This window comes from Mus pahari, chromosome 17 (assembly GCF_900095145.1).
Source record: "Mus pahari chromosome 17, PAHARI_EIJ_v1.1, whole genome shotgun sequence".
NCBI lineage: Eukaryota > Metazoa > Chordata > Mammalia > Rodentia > Muridae > Mus > Mus pahari.
In genome coordinates, this window is record NC_034606.1 from 45,865,520 (window position 1) to 45,889,717 (window position 24,198).

Consider the following 24,198-nt stretch of genomic DNA (forward strand, 5'->3'; position numbering starts at 1 on the left):
CAGAAGAGGGCATCAGATCTTGTTAAGGATGGTTATGAGCCACCATGTGGTTGCTGGGATTTGAACTCCGAACCTTCAGAAGAGCAGTCGGGTGCTCTTACCCACTGAGCCATCTCACCAGCCCATTTTTTCACATTTATTTATTGATTGTGTGCACATGATTTGTGTATGGAGGTCAGAGCACACTTTTGAAGAATTGTCCTTCCATCATGTGGGTTCCAAGAATTGATCTTAGGTGTCAGGCTTGGAAGCAGTGTCACTGGTCTCAGCTCTTATTATTAGAGGAGACATTGCTACATTTATTGTATTAGTCTATAAAAAGTCAATTTGTATGAACAAAATTGACATTTAGTTTCTTAGGCATATTTTCCTTAAAAAGTATACTTCATAATTAAAGTACCTCAGTTACTGTCTTTGTTTTGGTTTTATTGCTATGAAGAGATACTATGACCAAGGCAACTCTTATAAAAGAAAACATTTAATTGGGGCTGGGTTACAGTTGAGAGGTTGAGTTCATTATCATCATGGCAGGAAGTATGGTATCACATAGGCAGACATGGTGCTGGAGGAGCCAGGAGTTCTATGTTTTGATCTGAAGACAGTGAGAAGACTGGACATGTTTCACACTGGGTGTAGTTTGAGCATTTAAGTCCTCAAAGCCCCACCTCCACAGTGACATATTTCCTCTAACAAGGCCACATCTCCTAATCGTGCCATTCCCTATAGACCAGGCATTCAAATACATGAATCTATGGGGACCATACCTATTCAAACAACCAGTTACAAAAGCCAAGGATGTTAAACATAGTTATAATCCAAGAAATGCAGTCAATTCCAAGGGAAACTCACCATGGCATCCTTTTTGACAGGTGTCTACTATAAGAGTCATTGAAGAGTTCCATTATCACCTTTGCCAAAAGCAAACAAATGGGTCTAGAAGTGTAAAACTATTTAATACCCCAGTGCTTTGAACCTTTCCAGCTGTCCACTAAGATGGGGAAGCTTCCTGCTCCAGCTCTCCCTCTTTTTCCTCTTCTCAGATGCCTTACGATAAATACATACACACTGAGAGGTCTACCTAGTTAAAGTCATTACTTTACCCAGGATATCCATGACAGATTCTCATCTAAGTATTTGAAAAAGCAAACTTTTACCTTGAAGTTCTTACCCGTGTTTTCTCTTTTTACTTCTCAGGCAGTGTTTGTGTGTGTCTGCAGAGTTTTACACAGAGTCTGTTCCCATGCAAACCAATGAGGGAGAAGTAGAGGAAGAAAGCAGCTCCCAGGTCAGTACACTGCTCAGCAGAGCAACAGCTGGAGTAGACGCTGAGCAGCAGTGGTGGTGGATGGACTGAGCGCATGTTCTGGTGTAGGTAAATTTAGAAACTAGACTGATGAGATCTATCTTCTCAGTTTTCTTCTTCATGCTACATGATAACTTAAAAGTAAGTTTTACTGAAGTGTGTGTGTGTGTGTGTGTGTGTGCAGCCTAGCAAGTCTTGAGTTCATGATCCTAAAGCCTCAGACTCCTAAGAGGCTGGGTAATGGTTGTCATTCATTCTTAGAATACTAGCATTGTAATGTAAATTATACTATGAAAATTGCATATACTTATGAAAGTTTGAAACAAACCAGAAATATATAATGCAAATTTTGTTTTGTGGGATGGAAGGAAACATTGGCTTTCTTGGTTTTTAGTTACTTAGCCACATAATAGTTCAAAATTAGACTAAAAACGAGAGAACACAGGCACAACAGCACATGTTTTTAATCTACTTGAAACACTGAGACAGGAGAATTGCCTTGAATTTGAGGCCAGCCCGGGCTATCAGATGAATAGCAATTCATCCAGGCCTCAGTAGCAAGTCCTTGCCTCAAATTAACAAAAAGAGAAATTGGACTTTAACTTCATTGTCTTTTTAATAAAAAAAAAATTATCTCCCTGTCTTGATTTTTTTTATATAAAATTTTGTATTTGTAATGATTTTTGTTAATGTAAAACTTTATCACAGTACTATCTTAACTTAATTTTGGATATCTGTGAATAGAAGGCTTGGAGGATAAGTGGAACATACTCTATAAAATGTGGTTTTGAGCTAAGTCTATTTCCTTTTTTAATAATAACTTTTTAATGTTTTCCCTGCATGTAAATATGTGCACCCCTAGCGTACATGGTACATAAGCATGTCAGAAGAGGGTGTGGAACCCCCTGGAACTGGGGAGTCAGGGATGGTTGTGAACCACCGTGTCGGTGCTGGGAACCAATCCTGAGTTCTCTGCAAGAGCAGTGAGTGCTCTTAGTGACTGAGCCATCTTTCCAGTCAACAATAAGTAATTCTTAATTGTATGTTATAAGGTTATATAACAGAGAGTAGTTATTCTCAGGATGGTCACATTTTAAAGAGAGACAAATAAATATAAAGGTACTAATTATAAATCACTGTGAGTACTATGAAGAACAGAAAATAATATATAGATTAAAAAGCGACTAGGAAGAAGAGCTGGGAAGAGGAAGGCCTTTAAGACAGATACTAGCTAAAGGACCAGGAGGCCAGCCACGTGAAAATCGAGGAAAGCAGTGTTCTAAACAGAAGAGAGGGCAACAGAGCCCCCCCCCCCCCCCCGTTCCAGGAATGATCAGATGCCCAGGTGGCCCAGTGTGATAGCAGATTAGAAAAGGGTGTAGAGCCTGTGCTTCTCAAAGGCCACGTGTGGACCTGTTCTCTGGACTGGGCAGCCATTTACAGCTATTTCCTCTGGGAAGAACAAAATGTGTTTGAGGAATCAGCTTTCCCGTCTGGAGACTGCTGGAGAGAGGTAGGAGAAGCATCGGAACCCTGGGTTGTAGCTGCCAGGTGAGAGGGAAGCCCGTGTTCCTGTGACAGCACTGGAGACAAAGGCAAGGCAGAATGGAAGTTTTAAAGTTAACTGATTCCACCTTAGGAGGACTTGAGGGCCTTTTACAACACAGATCATCAGGGGAGTTTCCAGAAAGAGGGAGATGGCTCAGTTGGCAAAGTCCTTGGCATGTAAATACAAGGGACATACACACACACACACACACACACACACACACAATTCTCCTTTCTCCAAACCAGTGAAGTGCTGGGATTATAGATATATTTGGTTTATGTGGTACTGGAGATCAAACTGAGAGCTTCCTTCATGCTGGGCAAGCACCCTACAAATTGATATATATTTATGATTTTTAAAGAAGTAATAAAAGCTAGTATGGTGGTTTGCACCCGTAATTCCAGCACTTAGGAGGCTGAGGTAGGATTGCAAGTTTTAGCTGGCCTATATAGAAAGTTCATATCAATCTCAGCTACATACAAGACCTTGTCTCAGGGCACAAACAAAAATAGTGGTGGGCAGATCACTGTGGGCGATGTCTGCAGTTCCTGCCTATAATCTTAGTACTGAAGGTGCTGATAACTTGCATCCAGAAGTTTGAGGCCAGCCTCACAAGAACCCATCTATTAAAACATCAGCAAATGATTTATTAAAGTGACAGGACACGAGAAAACCTATGAGAGATGGTTTTGCTGCAAATGCTCTGTGTTTGATAGGATGCTGTAATTTATAATAATAAAAATTACAAATAGACACAGATGATTGTATCCACTAGTTTGTGAAGTAATAGTCATTGAATACGGGGTGGATGAGTTGAGGTATAGATGAGACAAAAAGAGCAGATGCAGGACAACTGTTGAAGCCTGGAGATGGCTGTGTAGAGGTTCATTCAAATTTATTTTATACATACATAAAAATTCCTCTAATAAAACATTTTGAAAGCTTTGTACATTTTTGTTTCTTTTTAAAAAATGATTTATTTTATTTGTATGAGTATTGTGCCTTCATGCATATACATGTACACCATGTGTATGCCTGTTGCCATGGATCTCCTGGAACTGCAGTCACAGACAGTTGTAAGCTGCGTGTGGGTGCTAGGAATGGAACTCTAGTGGAACATCCAGTGCTTCAAACTACTGAACTATTTCTCCAGCTCCTGTTTCTGTTTCTTGAGACAGGGTCTCCTTAAGTCGTCCTGGCTGTCCTGGAACTTGCTCTATAGACCAGGTTGGTCTCAAACCCAGAGATTGCCTGCTCTGCCTCCCGAGTGCCAGAATTAAAGATGTGCACTCCAACTGCCACCCAGCTCAAACACATTCTTTTTTTAAGACTAGAGAAGGCCATGATTGCTTGAGAAAAGAAGAAAAGAATGAGTGGAAGGATTGGAGTCGAAATATAAAACGGGCTGCAGATTTACAAGGTTGATGGAAGCAAGAACCAGTGAGTCATGGGATCTGAGCTCAGGCCAGTCAGTTCCTGTTCCTAAGGGTCAGGGAGGAAAATAGAGGAAAGAGAGTGAGTTCAGCTTTTCTTTGTATTGTCTTAAAGATGGAATCATTGATCTAGAGAGTGGGCTGAATAATTGAGAACATGAATAACAAGATTTCTTCTTGAAGGGAAAGGTTTAGAGTTGAAACTGTGGAGCAGATATTAAGGATATTAAAAACAAGTATGCTGGTCAGTACATTTACAAGATACCAAAAGAATGTTAAATAGAAAACAAAGATGCCTCAGGGTGCCCTGGGGAAGGGCAGCTTCTTGGAGCATGATGCTCCTCATGAAGGGAATTTCTGTGCTTTTTCCTGCAGAGAAATGCTCACATTCAGAGAGGATTAGAGATTATGTTTGTCCAGAGTTGGGAACTGTAGATTCTGATTTTTTTTTCCTCTGCCAGAAAGAGATGAAGTAGGCAATAACTTCCAAAATCCACAGTAGGTAAATCATAGATAATTCTAAAATTATATAAATGTGTACTTTCCATTGTTGCTTTCTTACTACTTTTTGATTTTTAAAACTATTCTAATTATTGATGATGTGTGTAGACACACATGCCACACATTATACCTGTGGAGGTCAGAACACAACTTTATGTAGTACACTTTTTTATGGTTTCCTGGGGCTTCAACTCAAGTCATCAAGTTTACACAAAAAGTACATTTGATTCGTCTCATCCACTCTATTATTGCCCTTCTTTTCCTGTTTGATTTTTGAGACAGACTTTCTCTGTAGATCCCTGACTGCCCAGGAACTGTCTGTGGACCAGGCTGGCCTTGAACTCAGAGACCCACCTGCCTCTGCCTCCAGAGCACCTCTGTGCCTGGGTTTCTTGCTTAGTTTTACTTTTGCCTTTTTCTTCTTCTTCTCTCTCTCTATTAATTCAGCAAATATTTATTGATCATTGTGTGTGCCAGGAACTGTCCAGGTGCTGACACAGATTGTTTATTAATTCTTTTGGTGATTGGTGTGCTTGTGTTTTCAGTGGAAGCAAGAATGTTAGTTTCACATTAGTTTAGGGCTGTTGCCTAGCTTTACCCTGAGTGGTCACTGGAATGCAATTTTATATGGCCAGTGAGTCTCAGAAATTTAGTGTATTTACTTGTAGGAAAGTACATATTATAAATACTAAAGGTGGGCTGGTGAGATGGCTCAGTAGGTAAGAGCACCCGACTGCTCTTCCGAAGGTCTGGAGTTCAAATCCCAGCAACCACATGGTGGTTCATAACCATCTGTAACAAGATCTGACGCCCTCTTCTGGAGTGTCTGAAGACAGCTACAGAGTACTTACATATAATAAATAAATCTTTAAAAAAAAATACTAAAGGTATACACATCAACAGAGTTGTCATTGCAAAACTCTAGAAGTCCCCTAAATATTTCTTTCAGAGGCACAGTGCTATTCCTTATATTTTTACCAAGGACCATTTCTTAATTTCCCCACTGTATATAAGAAAGAACACTGAATACATCCAACACAGTCACCACGAGTCAGTCTTTGTTCCACACTTGCAGAGGTTAAGTATGAGAATTATGTACTGTAAGGTTTTATTGGCACATCCTGAAGGTAGGAGGTAAGCACTTGATTCCTCATTCCCTTAGAGGCTCATGTGACCTACTTCATTTGACATTTATGTGCCTGTTGACCTGAAATAGATTTTATCTGTCACAGTGGCTCTCACTCATTGAATGTAATGATCTCTTTTTCTAGTGCCTTGCCTAGCTACAACAGAGTGGGATTGTGTACTAACAGAGAGGACTAACGCTGTTGTACGTTTACTGACATATTTTAGACCTTAGCTGTTTGGTGTTATCCTTCCTTTATTTTATTGAGATATTATCAAAAATGGATTTCCTCTATAGGCATCTAGTTAATTAGGTTTACAAGCACTTATTGGGTACTTAGGATTCATGGTATCCTAGCTATAGGTGTTGCAAGTGAGGCATAGTGTTTGCACACTGGGGACTTCAGTCTACCTGAGAGTGACGTCAGATGTGGTCTGTGGTACTGTCATTAAATGTGTATCTACCTTAAAGCATTGTATTCTTCCTTAAAGGAAGCTTCATGGGGAAGAGGGAATGCATGGACTGAGCTTTGAAGGAAGAATATTAGGTTTCTGGTTTACCCGATTGTGTGGAGGTGGGTAGAGGCTGAGCAGTATGATAAGTAGAAGGACTTGTGTGGATACTGCACTCTGAAGGATGCATCTAGTAACTTCCCATTCCTTTATCATGGCTTCACATAGTGGAAAAACCTGGCAAGGGTCAGCCAGAGGATCAAGTTCAACATTATCCGTGCTGCCGTGTTTCCAGTATGTGCCATTGATACAGCACTTCTTTCTTATGCCCACTGTCCTACTCTACTCAGAAAAATACAGCAGTGATCCCATTGTGAGGGCATTCTACAAAATTCCTGACTGCAGGTATCAAGGAAAATGAAAAGGTCTGAGAAACAGCCAAGAGGAGCCTAAGGAGACACAATGACTGCATGCAGTGTGCTATCCTAAGTGGGATCCAGGGACATGTGTAAATACTAATGAGATCTCAGTGGAATACACACTTCAGTAAATGATAATGTGTCATTATGGTTCTTTAATTGTGACAAATGGGCCAGGTTAGGACCAGGGTAATAATGAGCATAGACTGGGTTCAGGGTAGAAAAGCCCCATCTTTGCAATTTTCTTGTAACTCTTAATTTGCTCTTAAAAAAAAAAAAATGCAGTTTTTTTTTTTTTTACATATATTAAGTTCCCACACCAGCCTTGTGCTGTCGTTAATGACTTGGTGGTAGTTGGCTGAGCTCAGTAGGGCAGTTCTTTTGCTCCAATATTGTATTGGCTGGCTCTGCAATCAGCTGGATGCCCAGTTGTCCAGAAATGTCCAGGACAACTCAACCCATGGCTGGCAGCCAGTGTCAGCTGCCAGCTGGGAGCTCAGCTTGAGGCTGTTGACTAAGCATTGAGGTGCATCTCCATGTGACCTTTCTATTTGCCTTAAGGTGGCTGGGATCCACCAGGGTATGTTCCAAGAATGCAGAAGCCACAGATATCTTAAGGCCCAGCCTCAGAAGTCCTCCATGTTCTGTCAGCTTAAACCAAGTCACAGAAGGACTCCAGATTGAAAGGGCAAAGGCAACATTACTACCTGTCAGTGAGAAGTTTGGCAAAATCCTCAAGGCTGTCTTTAATCTCCTACACAGCAAGTAGAATGCTAGATGCCAGAATGAACAAGATGGTGTCAAGAGACTGGATTATTTTAGACTGCAGAGTTTTCCGGATTATGGAAAAGGAAATGAAATCCTCATTTTACTGTACAGTTGTCTTTGATTAGTCTTGTTGGAGGAGATAGACTAAAATATTTGTATGACCTTGAGATTTCCAAAGGAAGAGAATCTGAATCCCACATGGTATAACCATAGCACTCAGGCTGAGACTCAGGCCTGGGTAACACAGTCAGACTCTGTTCCAGAAGATCAGGGAGGGAGGAAGACTATCAGCCAACCCAACCCTGCACATCCATTTCCGTGTGGGCTCTAGTGGGAGGCGTGAGGAGGAGAACCACCACCTTTCTGGGGTAGTCTCCTGATGTGTGTGCGTGTGTACTCCCCCCCACACACCCCAAAAGCATATTTGTGTAGGTCAGAGGACAACTCGACAGAGTCCTCTTTCTCCTTTAATCATGCAGGTTCCAGGGATGGAACTCAGGTCATCAGGCTAGGTAGAAAATTCCTTTACTAGCTGAGCCATCTTACCAGCCTTGTATTTTTTTTTCTCTGTTCTCCCCTCTGCTCCCTCCTCTCCACTCCCCTTCCCTCCCCTCCATTTATTTTTTATTTTATTTATTTATTTGGTTTTTCATTACAGGGTTTCTCTACATAGCCCTGGCTGTCCTGGATCTCACTCTGTAGACCAGGCTGTCCTCAAACTCACAGAGATCCACCTGCTTCCCAAGTGCTGGGACTAAAGGGGTGTGCCACCACTGCATGGCTATTTATTTTTAAGAAAAGACTTCATTATATATCCTTGGCTGGCCTGAAATCCACTATGTAGACCAAGCTGGCTTTGAACACCTGTGTCTGCTTCTTGGGTGCAGCTGGGATTAAAGTCTGGCTCCTCCTTTATGTTTCTTATAAAGAATGAATTGTGATAATCATTTTCAACTTCCTGCCTACCTTTGCCTAAATCATATTTTCTTCCATTTTTTATACTAGAGATCGGAAGCCTGGACCTCATGCATTCCAAACAACTATTGTCACCAGACTTCTTCCTACTTTTCTATTTTGAGTTAGTCTCACAGTTACCCAGGCAGGCCCTGAATTTACAATCCTTCTGCCTCAGGGAGGCATTAGCAAATTATAACAAGGTTTCATGGTTCTTGAAATCAGGTGGTAGTGGGTCTCACAGAAACACGTTTAGGAGTGGGTCGGGAGCATCTGAGGCAAGGATGGAAAGGAGAATGCTTGGATGGCAAGAAGTAACAGAAAAGAGGAAGAATTTGTTGTAGGTGTAGTTACTAATGTTATTTCTGTAGTTCAGTTTAGTTGATCTTTTAATGGTCCTGGCTTACAATTCCAATTCATTTTCCATCATTGAGGGAAGTCAAGACAGGATCTTGAAAGAAGGCCTGCTTACTATTCCTTATAGCATTGCTTCTCACTAAGGAACTAACTTCAAAGGCAAAGTGGAGCAGGAACCATGCAGGATGCTGCTTACTGTCTGCCAGGCAAGTTTATGCTTAGCCAGCTTTCTTTTAGGGCCTCCTGCATAGTGATTGCTGCTGCCCACAGTGGGCATCAGTTAACAGTGAAGACAATCTCCCACAGACAATCTCAGTCACAAATGTGATATAGGTGTGTCTTAGTTAGAATTTAACTGCTCTGAACAGACACAATGGCCAAGGCAACTCTTATAAGAATATTTAATTGGGGCTGGCTTACAGGTTCAGAGGTTCAGTCCATTATCATCAAGGCAGGAGCATGGCAGCATCCAGGCAGGCATGGTGCAGGAGGAACTGAGAGTTCTACATCTTCATCTGAAGGCTGTCAGGAGAAGACTGACTTCCTTGCAGCTTGAGGGTCTTAAAGCCTGCGCCCATAGCACTGTACCTAACCCTTCAAGTAGCAGGAGAATCCATGAGAAAATCAGGTTTGGAAATGAAGAGAATGAATGTTGTTTCCTGTATGAGGTTTGAGATGCTATATACTATCCTTATCACTAACTCTGCCCTCCAGGTGAAGATACCTGACTGAATGACAGGATGGTTCAGGATGCAGGACAGAATTGGAATCACCCAAATGTAATAGATGAACTTGTGAGATAATAGTAAATTGCTGTGGCAGAATGTGGAGAGAGAAGTTGAGGGACAGATGCTGGGAGAAATGCATGCTTAGGGAACAGGGGAACAAGAAGCTGTATTCATCCCTTTAGCTTTATCAGATATTTTATTTGTGCCAGGCTTACAGTGAAGAAGACATTCAGAGTGTCTGACTCAGGAATTTGCATTGTTGATGCGGAGCCAAACAGAAGAACACATGAACAAATAAGAGGTCCTTCTGGAGTGATCTGTGTTACTCAAGGGAGTGACTGAATATGGAAGATGCTTCAGGGAAGCTCTGCTCAAAGAGATGGTACCCGAGCGGGTGTCTAAATGATGGAAAGAAAGTTTTCATGTAACAATATTGGAAAAAAGCATTCTGAGTCTAAGTAATAAATCCACAGGCCCTAATATTGGGTGAGGGAGACAAAAGGAAATAAAATGGAAATATATATGAGAGCACAAGGCAGAAAAGAATTTCAAAAGGGTAGTGGTGTCTACTCTGTTCAATGTTGGTAGAGGTTAGGGAATAATGAAAGTAATAAAAATTTATTTGGGAGCCTGCAAGATGGCTCAGTGGGTAAAGGTGCTTCCACTATGCCTGGTAACCCACATACAAGTAGAAACAGAGAACTGACTCTGCAGAGTTGCCTCTGAGCTCTACATATACACCATGGTATGCATACACATGCCACACAAATATTTGTCTACTTATGTTGGTAAAAGTATTGTTCACAAGATCTAAAATCTAGAAAGCAATCAAAATGTTTCTTAATGGGTGAATAGATAAAAATGTGACATATTTTTATGTATATATGTATGTGTAGATATATGTGTGTGTATATATGTATATGTATGTATGTATGTGTGTGTATGGAACATGTTTCATCCTCAAAAAGGAAGAAAATCTGGATACGTGTTACAACATAGATTAGCTTGGTAATACTATGCTAAGTGAAATAAGCATTTAGAAAAGAAGTGTGTCATCTCACTTACCTGGAGTTGTCATGTCATAGAGACACAAATCTCAGCGACCAGAGTGGGGAATAAGGACTTGTTCTTAAGGACCACTGGATTTCAGGTGACACAATTCTTTTGAAGTGATAGACTATTCTGGCTACACAGCAGTGGGCTTAGTGTTCAGATAATGGTTGTGAGGGCAAGGATGTCATGCTATAGTCCTAGACTACCTACCTAGTGTGTTTCAGATTCTGGCTTCCTTCTTCAGAACCTTGTCAAAAACATCCATTTGTTCTAAGTGTTGGGAGATAAAGTTGAGAGAATCCTCAGAAAGTAAGGTGAAAAATACTGGTGAGAGAGACATGGATAAGTTAAAAAAAAATGTTAGTGGATCAACCCCAGGACTGAACATTAAATAACAGGACTTGTTGGAAGAGAAATCAGAGGGGAGGAAATTGTCAAGAACATAGAGGAGGCCAGGCAATGGTGACACACGCCTTTAATCCCAGCACTTGGGAGGCAGAGGCAGGCGGATTTCTGAGTTCGAGGTCAGCCTGGTCTACAGAGTGAGTTTCAGGACAGCCAGGGCTACACAGAGAAACCCTGTCTCAATCCCCCCCCCAAAAGACCATAGAGGGAAAGCCTGGCACCTGAAGAAGCTGTTGCTTGGCTGCAGGGCCTGCCCTGTACAAGCAGCCAGAGAAGAGAGCTGTACTTAGTGGTTTGCGTTTTAAGAAAAGTAAACATAATAGAAAATTGCAGAAGATTTTAGAAAAACAACAGAGTACCCCCAAGCAGAATTTAGAATGACATGTATCTTCCATGTGGCAACTGTGGGAGTGTGCACGCTTACTCTGCTGCTTCTAGGGGGGAAAATACAAGAAAGGAAATTGAGTTATATCGTGTGATTATATATCTGATTATATCCATGTGATTCGGCTCTATGTGTTATTTACTTTCTAATAACATTGTTTGAGGTAAATATTGATATAAAGAAAAATGATGACTCAGATTGGGAGGATAGAAAAGGAAGGGAAATAAGAATTGAGGAGGAGATACTATTTGATATTTAAAAATGTGTATATAAGATCTGGGGTGTAGCTAAGTGAATGAGCACTTGCCTAACTTTATAGAAACTAGTTAATCAGGCAATCAATCAGTCTTCATTGCAAATTTCAAAAATTAAAAAATCATGTTTCAAGTGAGAAATGGAAATACAGATTGTAGTTTACTCTTAAAATTTTGGGCAGTTAGAGCAGGCAGGGGGCTTAGAGAGGTCACTCAGCAGTTAGGACAAGCAGTTTGTTTCAGCATGATGGCAGCTTACAGCTGACTAACTCCTGCTCCAGAGGCTCCGACACCGTCTTTTGGCCTCTACAGGCTCTGCACCATGTAGTATACTTACATTTGGGCAAAACACTCATACACATAAAGTAAAAATAAATTAAAAGTAAAAATAAGTATATTAAGAAAATAAAAAAGCAGGCTGGAGAGATGGCTCAATGGCTCAGAACACTACCTGCTCTACCAGAGGGCCAGGATTCAAATCCCAGCACCCATATTGACAGCTTACAACTGTCTGTAACTCCAAACTCTGACAGCCTCACACAGACATACATATGCAGGCAAAACACTGATGCACATGAGATAAAAATAAATAATTCAAAAACTGGCCATGGTGGCGCACGCCTGTAATCCCAGCACTCGGAAGGCTGGAGATTAGAGTTGCAGGTGGTTAAAGATGGGGTAGTTAAAAAAAAAATAATAACAGGGAGATATTTGAGACCACAAAGCCAAAGTAAATCTTAGATTAAGAAAGATTGCAAAATATATGTTAGTTGAAGAGACAGAATTAATGAAAATGGGCATTGGGTGCAAGAGAAAGAAGAATTCCTCAGAACCCAAGCCTCCTGTTTCCAGCTAAGGTGAGGGAGCGGTAGGCCACTTGTTTCAGACAGGTGAAGAAGGTGGAGTTATGAAAACTTGACAAAAGATTTATAAACATGTATCAACCAAAAATTAATACAAAACCAAGTGTCTCATTAACACCAGGTGCTTTGGGCAGTGCATGGATTACCAGTGCTTTGCACTGCAGATGCTGGCAGGTCATACATCAGCTAGGGTTACTGACCGAAACACCTGACCTGGGATGGAAACTGCTACAGTGCTACGAATTTCTGTGACTTGTTTTTGTGTGTGCACATATGAAGACCAAAGGGATGACTTCAGCTGTCACTGTTCGGATGATGACTGCCTTTTACTGTTGTTTCTGTCCATATGTGTGGTGTATGGATGTGCATGTGTTCCTGTGTGTGCAGCTCAGCCTACCTACTGCTCAGTTCTGCCTTTTATTTGGCTACTTGTGGCCTCTCAGCTCTGTGTTCCAGCTGTTCTGCTATTGCTGCCCCTCTGCTGCCTCTGCCACTGCCTCACTGTTGTTTCTTTTATTCCCAACCGAGCCTGAAAAGGCAGAGAAAAATTACTTGAGAAAAGTCATTTATTGAGTATAATGTTACAATCATTCCCGCTTGCTTATATAGTCATAGCAAACATCTTGTGCAAATGAGGGTTTGTGTTTGCACTAGTCAGCAATGTCTCTTTCTAGACCAGTCACAGAATTCCTTCTAGTAGGCCATAGGGAAAGTGCACCCTCTCTAGCTGCAGTCACCTCGAGTTCATGGAGGTTTCTAATAGCAAAACATCTGGTACTTTGAAACAGTCCTCCCTGGGCCTTGGACTTTCAGGAGTGAAAGCAAACAGCTGGATTATCATGCGTTTTCCTGAATGTGTCAGAGGAGTTTTAAAACAGCTGGTGCTAGAATAAGAGAGGGCTTCTGGCTGTTTGACTGGCAGTCCCTTTGCTCAGGGAAGGTGGGGCAGCAAGGGAGAGTGCAATAGCTCAACAGTGCTGAGTCAACACACTGCTTCCCTCCATATGTACTTATTTACAAGAATGTTCTTATCAGAAGATAAGAACTTGAAGAACTCATCAACAGCACCAGTAGTGATTTTAACAGTTTTTAAAGTTCTTTAACAATGCCTAACACCTGCTCAGTACCCCAGGTACAAGTTCCACTTGGAATCTCATTGAATGTGAGATTAAGGGAGAGAGATTAAGGAGCTCATGTATATTATAGATTTCTTACTAAGGGGTCTTAGTAAATTGTGATACTATTTACATAAGAATTAGAAGATGGATTGCTAGGTGGCAGTTGCTCATGCCTTTGGGGGCAGAGGCAGGCATATCTCTAGTAAGTTTGGGGCCAGCCTGGTCTACAGAATGCATTCTGGGACAGCCAGGGCTACACAGAGAAACCCTATCTTGAAAAACAAAAACAAAAACAAAATTAGGAGATACAGAGGGCTAGGGAGATGGTGGCTCAGTGGCTACACAATCAAGAGAACAGGAGTTTGGTTTCCAGAACACACATACATACCAGATGGGTGTGGCAACCCATTTGTAATTCCAGCCTTGGAAGATAGAACTAGGGGAACCTCATAGAAAACTGACTAATGAGACTGATCATATCAACAGATTTGGGGGTTGATTGAGAAGAGACCCTGCCTCAACAGTTAAGGTAAAGAGTGGTCCAGTATGATTCCTGACATCCCCTTGGGCTTTCACATGAATGTACACACATTACATGTATACCTACACATGCATATACCACATATGTGTGCTCACTGTGCACATGGAAGCATGCAAAAATGGACAACAGAAAAATGGGGGATAAAAATAGAAAAGAAAATTTAGGAAATAAGATATTGTCTAATTTTGAGTCTATTGGGCCAGCCAGCTAGAACTCGAGAACTGGACTTGAAGATCTGGGACTGATACTGAGGATTTTGTGAGGTTTTCAGTTATTGCTGCTTAGTGTTATTGTGATATTGTAGTATTGGTTACCAGTAAAACACCCATTTGGACTTTTCTCTGGTAGTAAACAGTGGTCACAATTGAGAGTTTTTTTTTTTTTTTTAAACTGGAGAATACCATTTAGGAAGACAGTTTTGTGATCTATCTGAGTGGGAAACTACATCTTTGAGGAAACAATTGAGGCCTAAAGTTCCCAGAAACATTACATTTCAGAGTTTTCTTTTCCTTTCTTTCTTTTTTTTTAAACCTTTTTTCACCTGATTAAAAGATGACATTTATATGGTCAAGTATATAAAAACACAGCTCAGTACTTTCTTGTTTGGGTTTTTTTTTTTTTTTTTTTTTGAGATAAGGTCTTGCTGTATAGCCATGGATGGCTGTCCTGAAACTCATTGTGTAGTCCAGACTGACCTTGAACTTGCAGTGATACTCCTGCATTTATACCATGATTACATGAGCCACCATACCAGAGTGATGGCTATTCCTGGTTGTCAACTTGATTACATGATTACATCTGGAATGAACTACAGTCCAGATATGTAGGGCACACCTGTGATCCAGATCTTGAGGCTGGAAGACAGGTTTCTAACCTGGATCTTGACATAGAGATCTTGAGGCATAGTGGCCATGAAAACCTTAGGCCTAGTACATGTCTTTAGTCCCAGGAGACTGAGGCAAGCAAATCTCTGAGTTCAAGGTCAGCCTGGGACAAAACAATTTTTAGATCCAGGCATGGTGGTATACATCATTAATCTGAGCCATACCTTCTGCTGGAGGCCTACATAAGGACATTAGAAGAAGGAAGATTTACTTGCCAGCACATCTGTTAGAGCTTACGTCTACAGAAGACCAGCTTAGATAGCTAGCCTGGTGAGACTGAGCAAATACTGGGTTCCTGGATGTCCCATTCACAGCTGCCCGTTGTTAGGTTCGTCGGACTACAGACTGTAAGTCATTACAGTAATTTCCACTAATATGTATAGAAACATTCTGTAAGTTCTGAGACCCCTGAGATACCAGCTAGTGATTTGTGATACATGTATGCTACTGTGTATATGTAGAAATCAGAGGATAATTTACTGAAGTCAGTTCTCTGTTTCCTCTATATGGGTTCCAGGGGTCAAACTCATATTGTCATGCTTCATGCAAGTGCCTAACCCTGAGCATACCATGGTACTTGTCTGTCTTCCACATAACTAGAACCTATAGGAAATTTTTTCTTCCTCTTTAAACTGTCATCCCAACTCCTTGGACCTGTCTGTTGTAAGGGTCCATGATTCACCCAAGAATGATAACCCTGACTCAAATAGTATGCAAAAGCAAAGAGCATTCATTTTATTTTGCAGAAGTCCAGCACGCTGGGATCTACCATTAACAAGATGGAGATGCCCAGGTGAGCTTGCAGGCCCAATTTAAAGCACATTAGGGGAATTCCAGAGATGGGTAATTGGTTGTCTATATCTAGTGACATTCCAGAACTATTGCTGGGGCTGGGGAGTTGGGGATTGGGTGGGGTTGGAAACTGTGGCTGAGGAAGCCTGGAAACTGTTGCTGACCCATTGCCCTTACCCCAGGCCAGGTGGTAGGGCAGCTATTGGTGGTTGGGCAATTTCTGATTGGCTGCCTGAAGCCTGGGGTCTTTCCAGTAACTGACTTGCCTGGAGTTGCCCTGTTTTTGGAAACAGAGATTAAGGCCTAGTCTCCTTAACTGCCAATTTGAAATCTGACATGGAGTCAGTCTGTCTCAGTCCTCTCAATTCCCACTTCAATAATGGGCCATCTTGAATGTTTGTTGTTTCTATGGGCTGGTATTATTGAGAATCATCAATTGAATAGTGGAAATCCATTCTTAACAAACGTAACTAAGCATTTACATATCTGCAAGTCAAGGCCAACTTCAGTAGGATAAGAGGACCTGTCAGGGTAGAGCAAGGGTGGTCAGCCAAGGAGACCAGTTGAAGAGGATCATACCAATCCTGATACTGTTCTCTATTCTTCTGTCTTTTAGTCTCTTTGTGACTAAGGCCATGAATTCTTTTACCACCCCTGAGAGGTCAACATAGAAACAACATTTCTCACCTAAGGCTGCACAGAGTCCTCCCTGCTGGAGGAATTGCAAGTCTGGGCCTCTTCTGTTCTATAAGAGTACTTCTGGGGGCTAGAGAGATGGCTCAGTGGTTAAGAGCACTGACTGCTCTTTCAGGGGTCCTGAGTTCAGTTCCCAGCAACTACATGGTGGCTCACAACCATCTGTAATGGGAGATGAGGCCCTCTTCTGGTGTGTCCAAAGGTAGCTACAGTGTACTTATACATACAAAATACATACATTTTTTTTTTTAAGAGTACTTCTTTCAGGAAGGATAGGGAATCCTGCAGGGCCATGATGGACTTTTCCAACTCCTATATATCTGCATCCATAGGGTCCTGTAATTTTTATCTTAGAGTATTAAGGCTGAGGCCTCTACATTAGCAGCTCTGGCCAGGCCTATGCCAAGGAAAGAACCTAGTAACATAGCGGAAATGGCCATCCTTTTTACCTGATTGTTTGGAGTTACTAGGTGGTTGAAAACATCTTCCCCAGAGTAATAAATCACTCTGGATACAAACTATACTAGGACACAAAAATTCTCAGTCATATTTACAACCAGGCCATAAATGCATGGAGTAAGCTGTAAGGTACAAGCCCACCAAATATTCTCTGGAGGAAGCATATATCTTACAATAGTAGGGGTTACAGAGCAGTTGCAGAGGTAGGAATAGGCTGAAAGGTACTTTATTTCCAATACAGAATCCCTTTCCTGTTATTGACTGCTGGGTCAGCTTACCTCTATCTTGTTGCTGCCATCTACATTGAGTGCTATATGTAGTCTGTGAATAGTCTCCAGGGATAGCAATTCCTTCATAAAAGGGGGGCTAAGCATTTAAGCATAACCAAGAGTCCTGTGTTAAGTCTGGATGGGAGGAGTTAAGAACCTGGAAAGTGGCTTCTAATAATTGTAGGGGTCCTGACCCAGGCAATGGAGTGGGTATTGCAGGAGGTGGAATAGTTTCAAGAAACAGTTGGTTAGATGAAGTGAGACCTCGCTGGGGCAAAAGGGTGGTGGGTCCTGATGAGGGAATGATGGTGACCAAAAGCAGAGATGACAAGGTTGTTGCATCATCCCCAGGAGTACCCAGATTCAAATCCCCATGCCTCACAGAAAACAGACTCTGGGCCTCCCCATTTGATTTGCTGGCTCTGATTCTGAGCATGCACCATCAGACATAAAAGGCCAGAGACCAAGACTGGGTGGGTCCTTCATGTCCTGAGAGAGTTGTAACCGTAACCAGGAAAGGGCTTTTGACCCAAGGGGTCCCATTCCTCATCCACTTTTGCAGCATTCACTATCTTCCAGGTTAGATTAAGGGCTAGTGGGGGCTAGTGGCTGGTGCAGCAAATCATAAGCATCAAGGGAACAGGATCAGGAGTGCTGAGGCCCAGTTTCAGTGAATTGACAGAGTGTGGAGTGACCTTCCAGTCTTATAGCAGTTCATCTGGAAGACTTCTCTGATGGAACCTTAACTGCTGGATCTTTTCTCCTGGCAGGCTTAATGTGGGAGTGGTATATCCATGTCCTGATCCTGTCCACCTTAACAGCCATAGGCATGGTCAGGGCCATGGTGTGAAGTCCCTTCCAAAGAGGTTCCAGAGTCTTGTGGTTGTGTCTCTTAGTCCAGACTTCATCACCTGGTTCAAAGCAGTGGGGATCAGGGGGAGGAGCAGACTCATAAATCTGGGAGATGGCAGGTCAGAGTTGCTTCTGGACCCTATGTAGGGCTTTAAAAAACTTATGTTGGTCATATTCAACTACGATATCAAACTGGAGGTTAGGCAGCATAGGAGGGGAGCCCTAAAGTGAGCCCTAAAGTATAGGGAGTATTCCTAGCCCTATATAAGGCATAAGGTAGGAGGGATACCCAGTCACCCCCAGTTTCAAGGGTTAATTTGGTCAAGACCTTCTTTAGGGTATGATTCATCCTTTCTTCTTGCCCTGAACTCAGGGGTCTATAAGCATAAAGTAATTTCCAGTTGGCCCCAAGAACCTGTGCTAGAGATTAAGCTACCTGAGAGATGAATGCTGGTCCACTGTCACACATAAGCACATAGGAAAACTATACCTGGGTATGATGTCCTCCAGACACTTCTTTTCCACTACATTGGCAGTCTCCTTCTTGGTAGGGTAGGGTTCTACCCATCTTGAAAAGGTATATATAAAAACTAGCCAATTCTTGTATCCATATATTCCTAGTTTTATTTTTGTATATTCCCAGTTAGCCCCTGGTCATTGACCCTCTGATTTTGGTTGCTGGAGCAGTTTCTTGATTGGGGCCTTAGTCTTTTCAGGGTTTCTATTCCTGCACAAACATCATGACCAAGAAGCAGTTGGGGAGGAAAGGGTTTATTTGACTTACACTTTCCACATTGTTGTTGATCACCAAAGGACACAGGACTGGAACTCAAGCAAGTATTTCTTCTTTATTTTTGATATTTTTCCTTCAGCAGCCAATAATCCCCTCTCTTTGTATATGGGCCCATGTACATGAGCCATAGCAATGGCATATCTGCTGTCAGTGTAGATGTTAGATATGGCCCCTTTTGCCAGTATTAAAGCCTGGGTTAGAGCCTTTAGTTCAGCTTTCAGGGCTGAAGTTCCCAGCAACAAAGCAGTTGCCAAAATAACAGAGTCCAAGTCCATTAACCACTGCACCTATATACCTGATTCCATTCTGGATAAAGCTGCTCCCATCCATGAAGTAGATTCCCTGGCCAGGGTATGCCAGTCAAGTCTGGCATGATGTTTTGGACATGTCGCAGGACTATAGAGCAATCAAGCTGCACATCTGAGGACAGGTCAGGTACCAGGGTGGCTGGGTTTAGGGCAGAAGAGGGGTTATAGCTTATGTGAGGGGGACTCAAAAGTAGAGCCTGAAAGTGTAACAGGCTGGCATTGGACAGCCATCAATCAGATAAGTGGAATCTTGAGAACTCCAAACTGTTGGGGGGGGGTGATTACAAGTTGCTGCCCTGTGTTTTTTGTTTTGTTTTGTTTTTGTCAGCATCCTTGACTAGCAGCTATGATCTGGAAGTAGGCCAGCCATCCTTGGGTTATTGGGTTCAGCTTCTTAGATAAATAAACCACAGGTCTTTTCAATGGCCCCAAAGTTTGAATGAGTGCCTCCTTTGCTGTCCCCTTTTTCTCAACCACATACAAGTGGAAAGGTTTGTGAATGTCCAGGAGAGCCAGGGCCAACACTACCAATAAGGCTTTTCTTAAAGTCTTAAAAGCCATCTCTATTTCAGGGGTCCATTCTATTTTTTCTTCTTGGCCCCTGGTGGCCTCATATAATGGTTTGGCTATCTCAGTGAACCCTGGCACCCAGAGTCTGCAAAACCTGGCACATCTCAGAAATTCCTGTATTTGCCTTCGGGTTGATGGAACTGGGATGTTAAGGATGGTTTGCTTCCAGGATTCTGACAGCATGTGTCTCCCCCCCCCCCCGCCTTGAGTATTTACCTCAGATAGGTGATCTAAGTTGACAAATCTGGGCCTTACTAGCAGATATTCAGTAGCCAAGTTGAGTCAACTCCTATAGCAGAGCTCATGTGGCCTCCTGGCATGTTTCTAAGTCTGGGGCTGCAATCAGGATATCATCTACATACTGGAACATATGTACTTGCGGGGATGGGCCCATTGGTACTTACCCAAGTCTTCATGGGTAAGGATTGTCAAAGATGGTGGATGAGTTCTTGAATCCCTGAGGCAGCCATGTCCAAGTCAGTTGTCCCTTGAAGCCTCTCTCCAAATCTTGCCATTTGAAGGCAAATAGAGGCTGGCTTTTGGATGCCAGAGGCAAGCTTTTCCCCTTCCTTGAGCTAGGCTCTTAAGCTCTCTCTCATCAGGACCATCATGGCTTATGGTAGCAATTAAGTACCACTTTCACCAGTCCTCTGCTCTATCCATCCTTAGGGTATCCTGGTTGTTGAAAACCTTCTCAGCTATGGCTACTAACACAGTCAGTTGCTTACCTACAAAGCTGTCCAGATAGTGAAGCCTTTGACAAGTGTCTGGGCAGCTTGGTTAACAAAAAACGTTTACATCTGATTGGTGCTCTCTGGCTTCTGGGTCAAAAGGAATAGAGGTGCTTTAGGCTTCAAAAAGTCTTTTTAGATACTCCCTGGGGCTCTCATTCTTTCCCTGCATCACCTGGCTCACCTTAGATAAATCTGTGGGCTGTCTGGCAGTCTCTCAGAGGCCCCCATCAGAATCTGGCAGTAGACCTAGAGCCTCTCCTTACCTTCAGCAGTGTTAAAGTCTGGATTAGGCTGAGTCAAAGGAAAGACTGCATCAGTATCAGTCTGGACTTGGGTGGGGAGTCCATTTGCTCCCAGAACCAATTTCCAGGCAGCTCCTATGATCCTCTTTTTCTCCTGTTTGTTTGTTTGTTTGTTTGTTTTTCAAGACAGGGTTTCTCTATGTAGCCCTGGCTGTTCTGGAACTCACCCTGTAAACCAGGCTGGCCTCGAACTCAGAGATCCGCCTGCCTCTTTCTCCCAAGAGCTGGGATTAAAGGCATGCTCAGCTCTCTCCTGTTGTAAAGAGTATTTGGAGCATTTGCTGGCGGCCATCTGCAATGGACAGGTAAGTCAGCATGATTGAATCTAGAAGACCTATGAGAGCTCATGGTCTTTCTGAAAATGGGGAGTTCTGTGACTTCCTGTTGTAAAGATTATTATTGGCAAATATGTCATGAACTATCTCCCTGAGCATCTGGGGGTCCTGTAGTCCAGAGATATCGGCCTTAGTAGAGTTAACCCTATGGGCAGTAAGGGTCTGAATGTGAGGGGAACTCCAAGTGGAGTCAGGGCAGTCAGGGGTTGCTCCTCCCTCTGCCTGTGTTGCCTGGGCAGAGGCAGCGGAACAGAAGGAGGGGACAGAGATGCTCCTCTGCAATAGAAGGGCAGAGCAAGGAACGGGGCTGAGGCCAGTGGTCCTTAAAGAAAGAAGGTCAGGGAGTGGGGAGAAGCTGGTGTCAAAATGGTCTCATCCAGGGGCTTCTTGACCAGGTATTGTCACATGGTGATATGTGGCACATGGTCCCGGTGGCTCCTGGACTCATAGACCCTATAAATGGTGGGGAGATGAAAAGTCCCCTCTTCAGGCTATCCTACTTTATGGTGGGCTGTTTGTTACTGCAAAAGATGGTTAGTTGAGGAGACAAACAACTAGATCTGAGTCCCTGTGACTCAGTGAAAATCCTTAAAATGGTTCAGGACCAAGCTCAGTGGGGTGCTCTGTGCCTGACCCATCCTAGGAATCAAAGAAAAGTTTGTAGGAGAGGACAAAAAGCACAAACTGACTGTATACAGGCAGACACAGAAGGATGTTCCCAGGAAAATAAAAACAAAATGAAATGACTGTCTCAGACAGTCTTCCTCCCTACGCATGGGAGGCCCATAGACTTGTGTTGCCCCTGGCTGGGTGACAAAATACACACGGCTTTGTCCCTCTCGGCCTCCAGATTAAAACAGAAACAAACACAGAGATGGAGAAGACGAAAGACAACTGGACGCCTGGACTTACCCGTCAGAAAAACACTCCACTGTTGGGGTCATGGGGTCTCCAGCAAACCCAGGACAAGAGCCCCCAAATGTAACAGTTCGTGATTCACTGAAGAATGATACCCTGGACTCAAATAGTATGCAAAAGCAAAGAGCATTATTTTTATTCTGCAGAAGTTCAGCATACTGGGGTCTATCATTTACCAAGATGGAGATGCTCAGGTTAAGCTTGCAGGCCCAATTTAAAGCACATTAGGGGAATTCCAGAGAGGGGTAGCCTTTATCTTAATTGGTTGGCTCTATATCTAGGGAAATTCTAGAACCTTTGCTGGAGTGTAGGGGGCTAGATGACCCATTGCTCTTACCTCAGGCCAGGTGATAGGGCAGCTACTAATGGCTGGGCAGTTTCTGATTGGCTGCCTGGGCCTGGGGGTTTTCCAGTAACTGATTTGCTTACACTTGCCCAGTTCTTGGAAATAGAGGTGGAAGCCTAGTCTTCTGAACTGCCAATTTGAAGGCTGTCATGGAGTCAGCCTGTCTCAGTCATCACTGGTTGTTTTATATTCATTGCTTTATTCTGTGTATAAATATTTTGCCTAAATGTCTGCATGAATACCATGTGAGTTCCTTTGGTTTGCAGAGGTCAGAAGAGGATATCAAAGCCTATGGAATGGTTGTAGGCCACCATTTGGGTAATGGCCACAAACCTTGCCTCTGCAGAAACGTCAGTGCTTTTAACCATTGGACCATCACCCCATTCATTGATTTTTAAATTATGCCTTTGGGGTAATTTATTTTCTTTCTTTCTTTCTTTCTTTCTTTCTTTCTTTCTTTTTTTTTTTTTTTTTTTTTTTTTTTTTTTTTTTTTTTTTTTTTTTTTTTTTTCGAGACAGGGTTTCTCTGTATAGCTCTGACTGTCCTGGAACTCACTTTGAGGACCAGGCTGGCCTCGAACTCAGAAATCTGCCTGCCTCTGCCTCCCAAGTGCTGGGATTAAAAGTGTGAGCCACCACGCCTGGCCCTGAGGTAATTTTCATTAGGACTGATAAGCCCATTAGCCGAGGTATTCTTTATGACCAGTAAATACCTGGCAGTAAAAATCCCTCTTTTCCTTAGAAATTTATTATTAATCCTAAATTACATATTAATCATTTTCTTTCTTAATAGTCAAAGCTTTATTTATATAGATTTATCTGTACATATATACAGGTTAAATTTTCATTATCTTTTTTTAAGATTTATTTATTATTTATGAGAACACTGTACCTATCCTCAGACATACCAGAAGGTTCCATTACAGATGGTTATGAGCCACCATGTGGTTGCTGGGAATTGAACTCAGGACCTCTGGAAGAGCAGTCAATGCTCTTAACCGTTGAGCCATCTCTTCAGCCCAGTTTTCACTATCTTTAAATGCTCAGAACCAGCAGTATTTCAGATTTTTAAACTTTTGGGTTTTGTGATTTTTGCATAGCATTTACAGATCATGTATCCCTAATCTAGAAATCCGAAATCCAAAATACTTTCAACACTGAAACTTCAAGTACAAATATAATAAAATTTCCTGGTTGGGAATGCTCGACCTGTAAGTGTTTAAAACTGTAAGAATGCTGGAGAAATGTCCAGTTTAAGAACACTAGCTGCTTTCCAGAGGACCCAGGTTTGATACCCTGAACCTACATGGCAGCTCACAACCATCCGAGATCCAGTGCCTTCTTCTGGCCTCCATGGGCAGCAGACACTCATGGGATTCACAGACATAAATGTAGGCACAGCACCTATACACATAAAAAAATAAATCCTTAAATTAAATAATTATATATAGATTGAGGAAGGAGGACTGTGAGTTTGAAGCCACCCTGGACTACTATAGCAAGAGTTTGTATATACATATGTGTTTGTACATATTCATAAGTAAAGTCATAGCCTATTGTTTAGATCATCCTCCCTGTATGAGTTCCTCACCCAAAACACTCAGCCACGTAAAGCTAGAAAATCCTTGAGGTCAGGGGAAATAGGTAAAGGCTCTAGCTCAGTCATACAATTATTGTCTACCAAGGATGAGATACTGGATTTCTTTGTGTTAAGAAAAAAATACTAGAAAG

At 42.3% G+C, this 24,198-nt stretch overlaps 1 protein-coding gene across 6 annotated transcripts in view; it reads left to right on the forward strand.

Moving 5' to 3' along the window:
• Tnrc6b (trinucleotide repeat containing adaptor 6B) overlaps window positions 1-24,198 on the forward strand; it is a 217,188-nt gene that overhangs the window by 49,234 nt on the left and 143,756 nt on the right. For 4 of the 6 annotated variants that reach the window (XM_029548218.1, XM_029548217.1, XM_021216504.2 and 1 more), the window contains one exon: window positions 1,195-1,285. In XM_029548218.1, coding sequence (XP_029404078.1) covers window positions 1,241-1,285 — 45 coding nt within the window. In that variant the 5' untranslated portion in view covers window positions 1,195-1,240. Of the gene's footprint in view, window positions 1-1,194; window positions 1,286-15,867; window positions 15,887-22,190; window positions 22,231-24,198 lie in introns of those variants that run through there. The other 2 variants (XM_029548221.1, XM_029548220.1) reach the window with 2 other exon arrangements.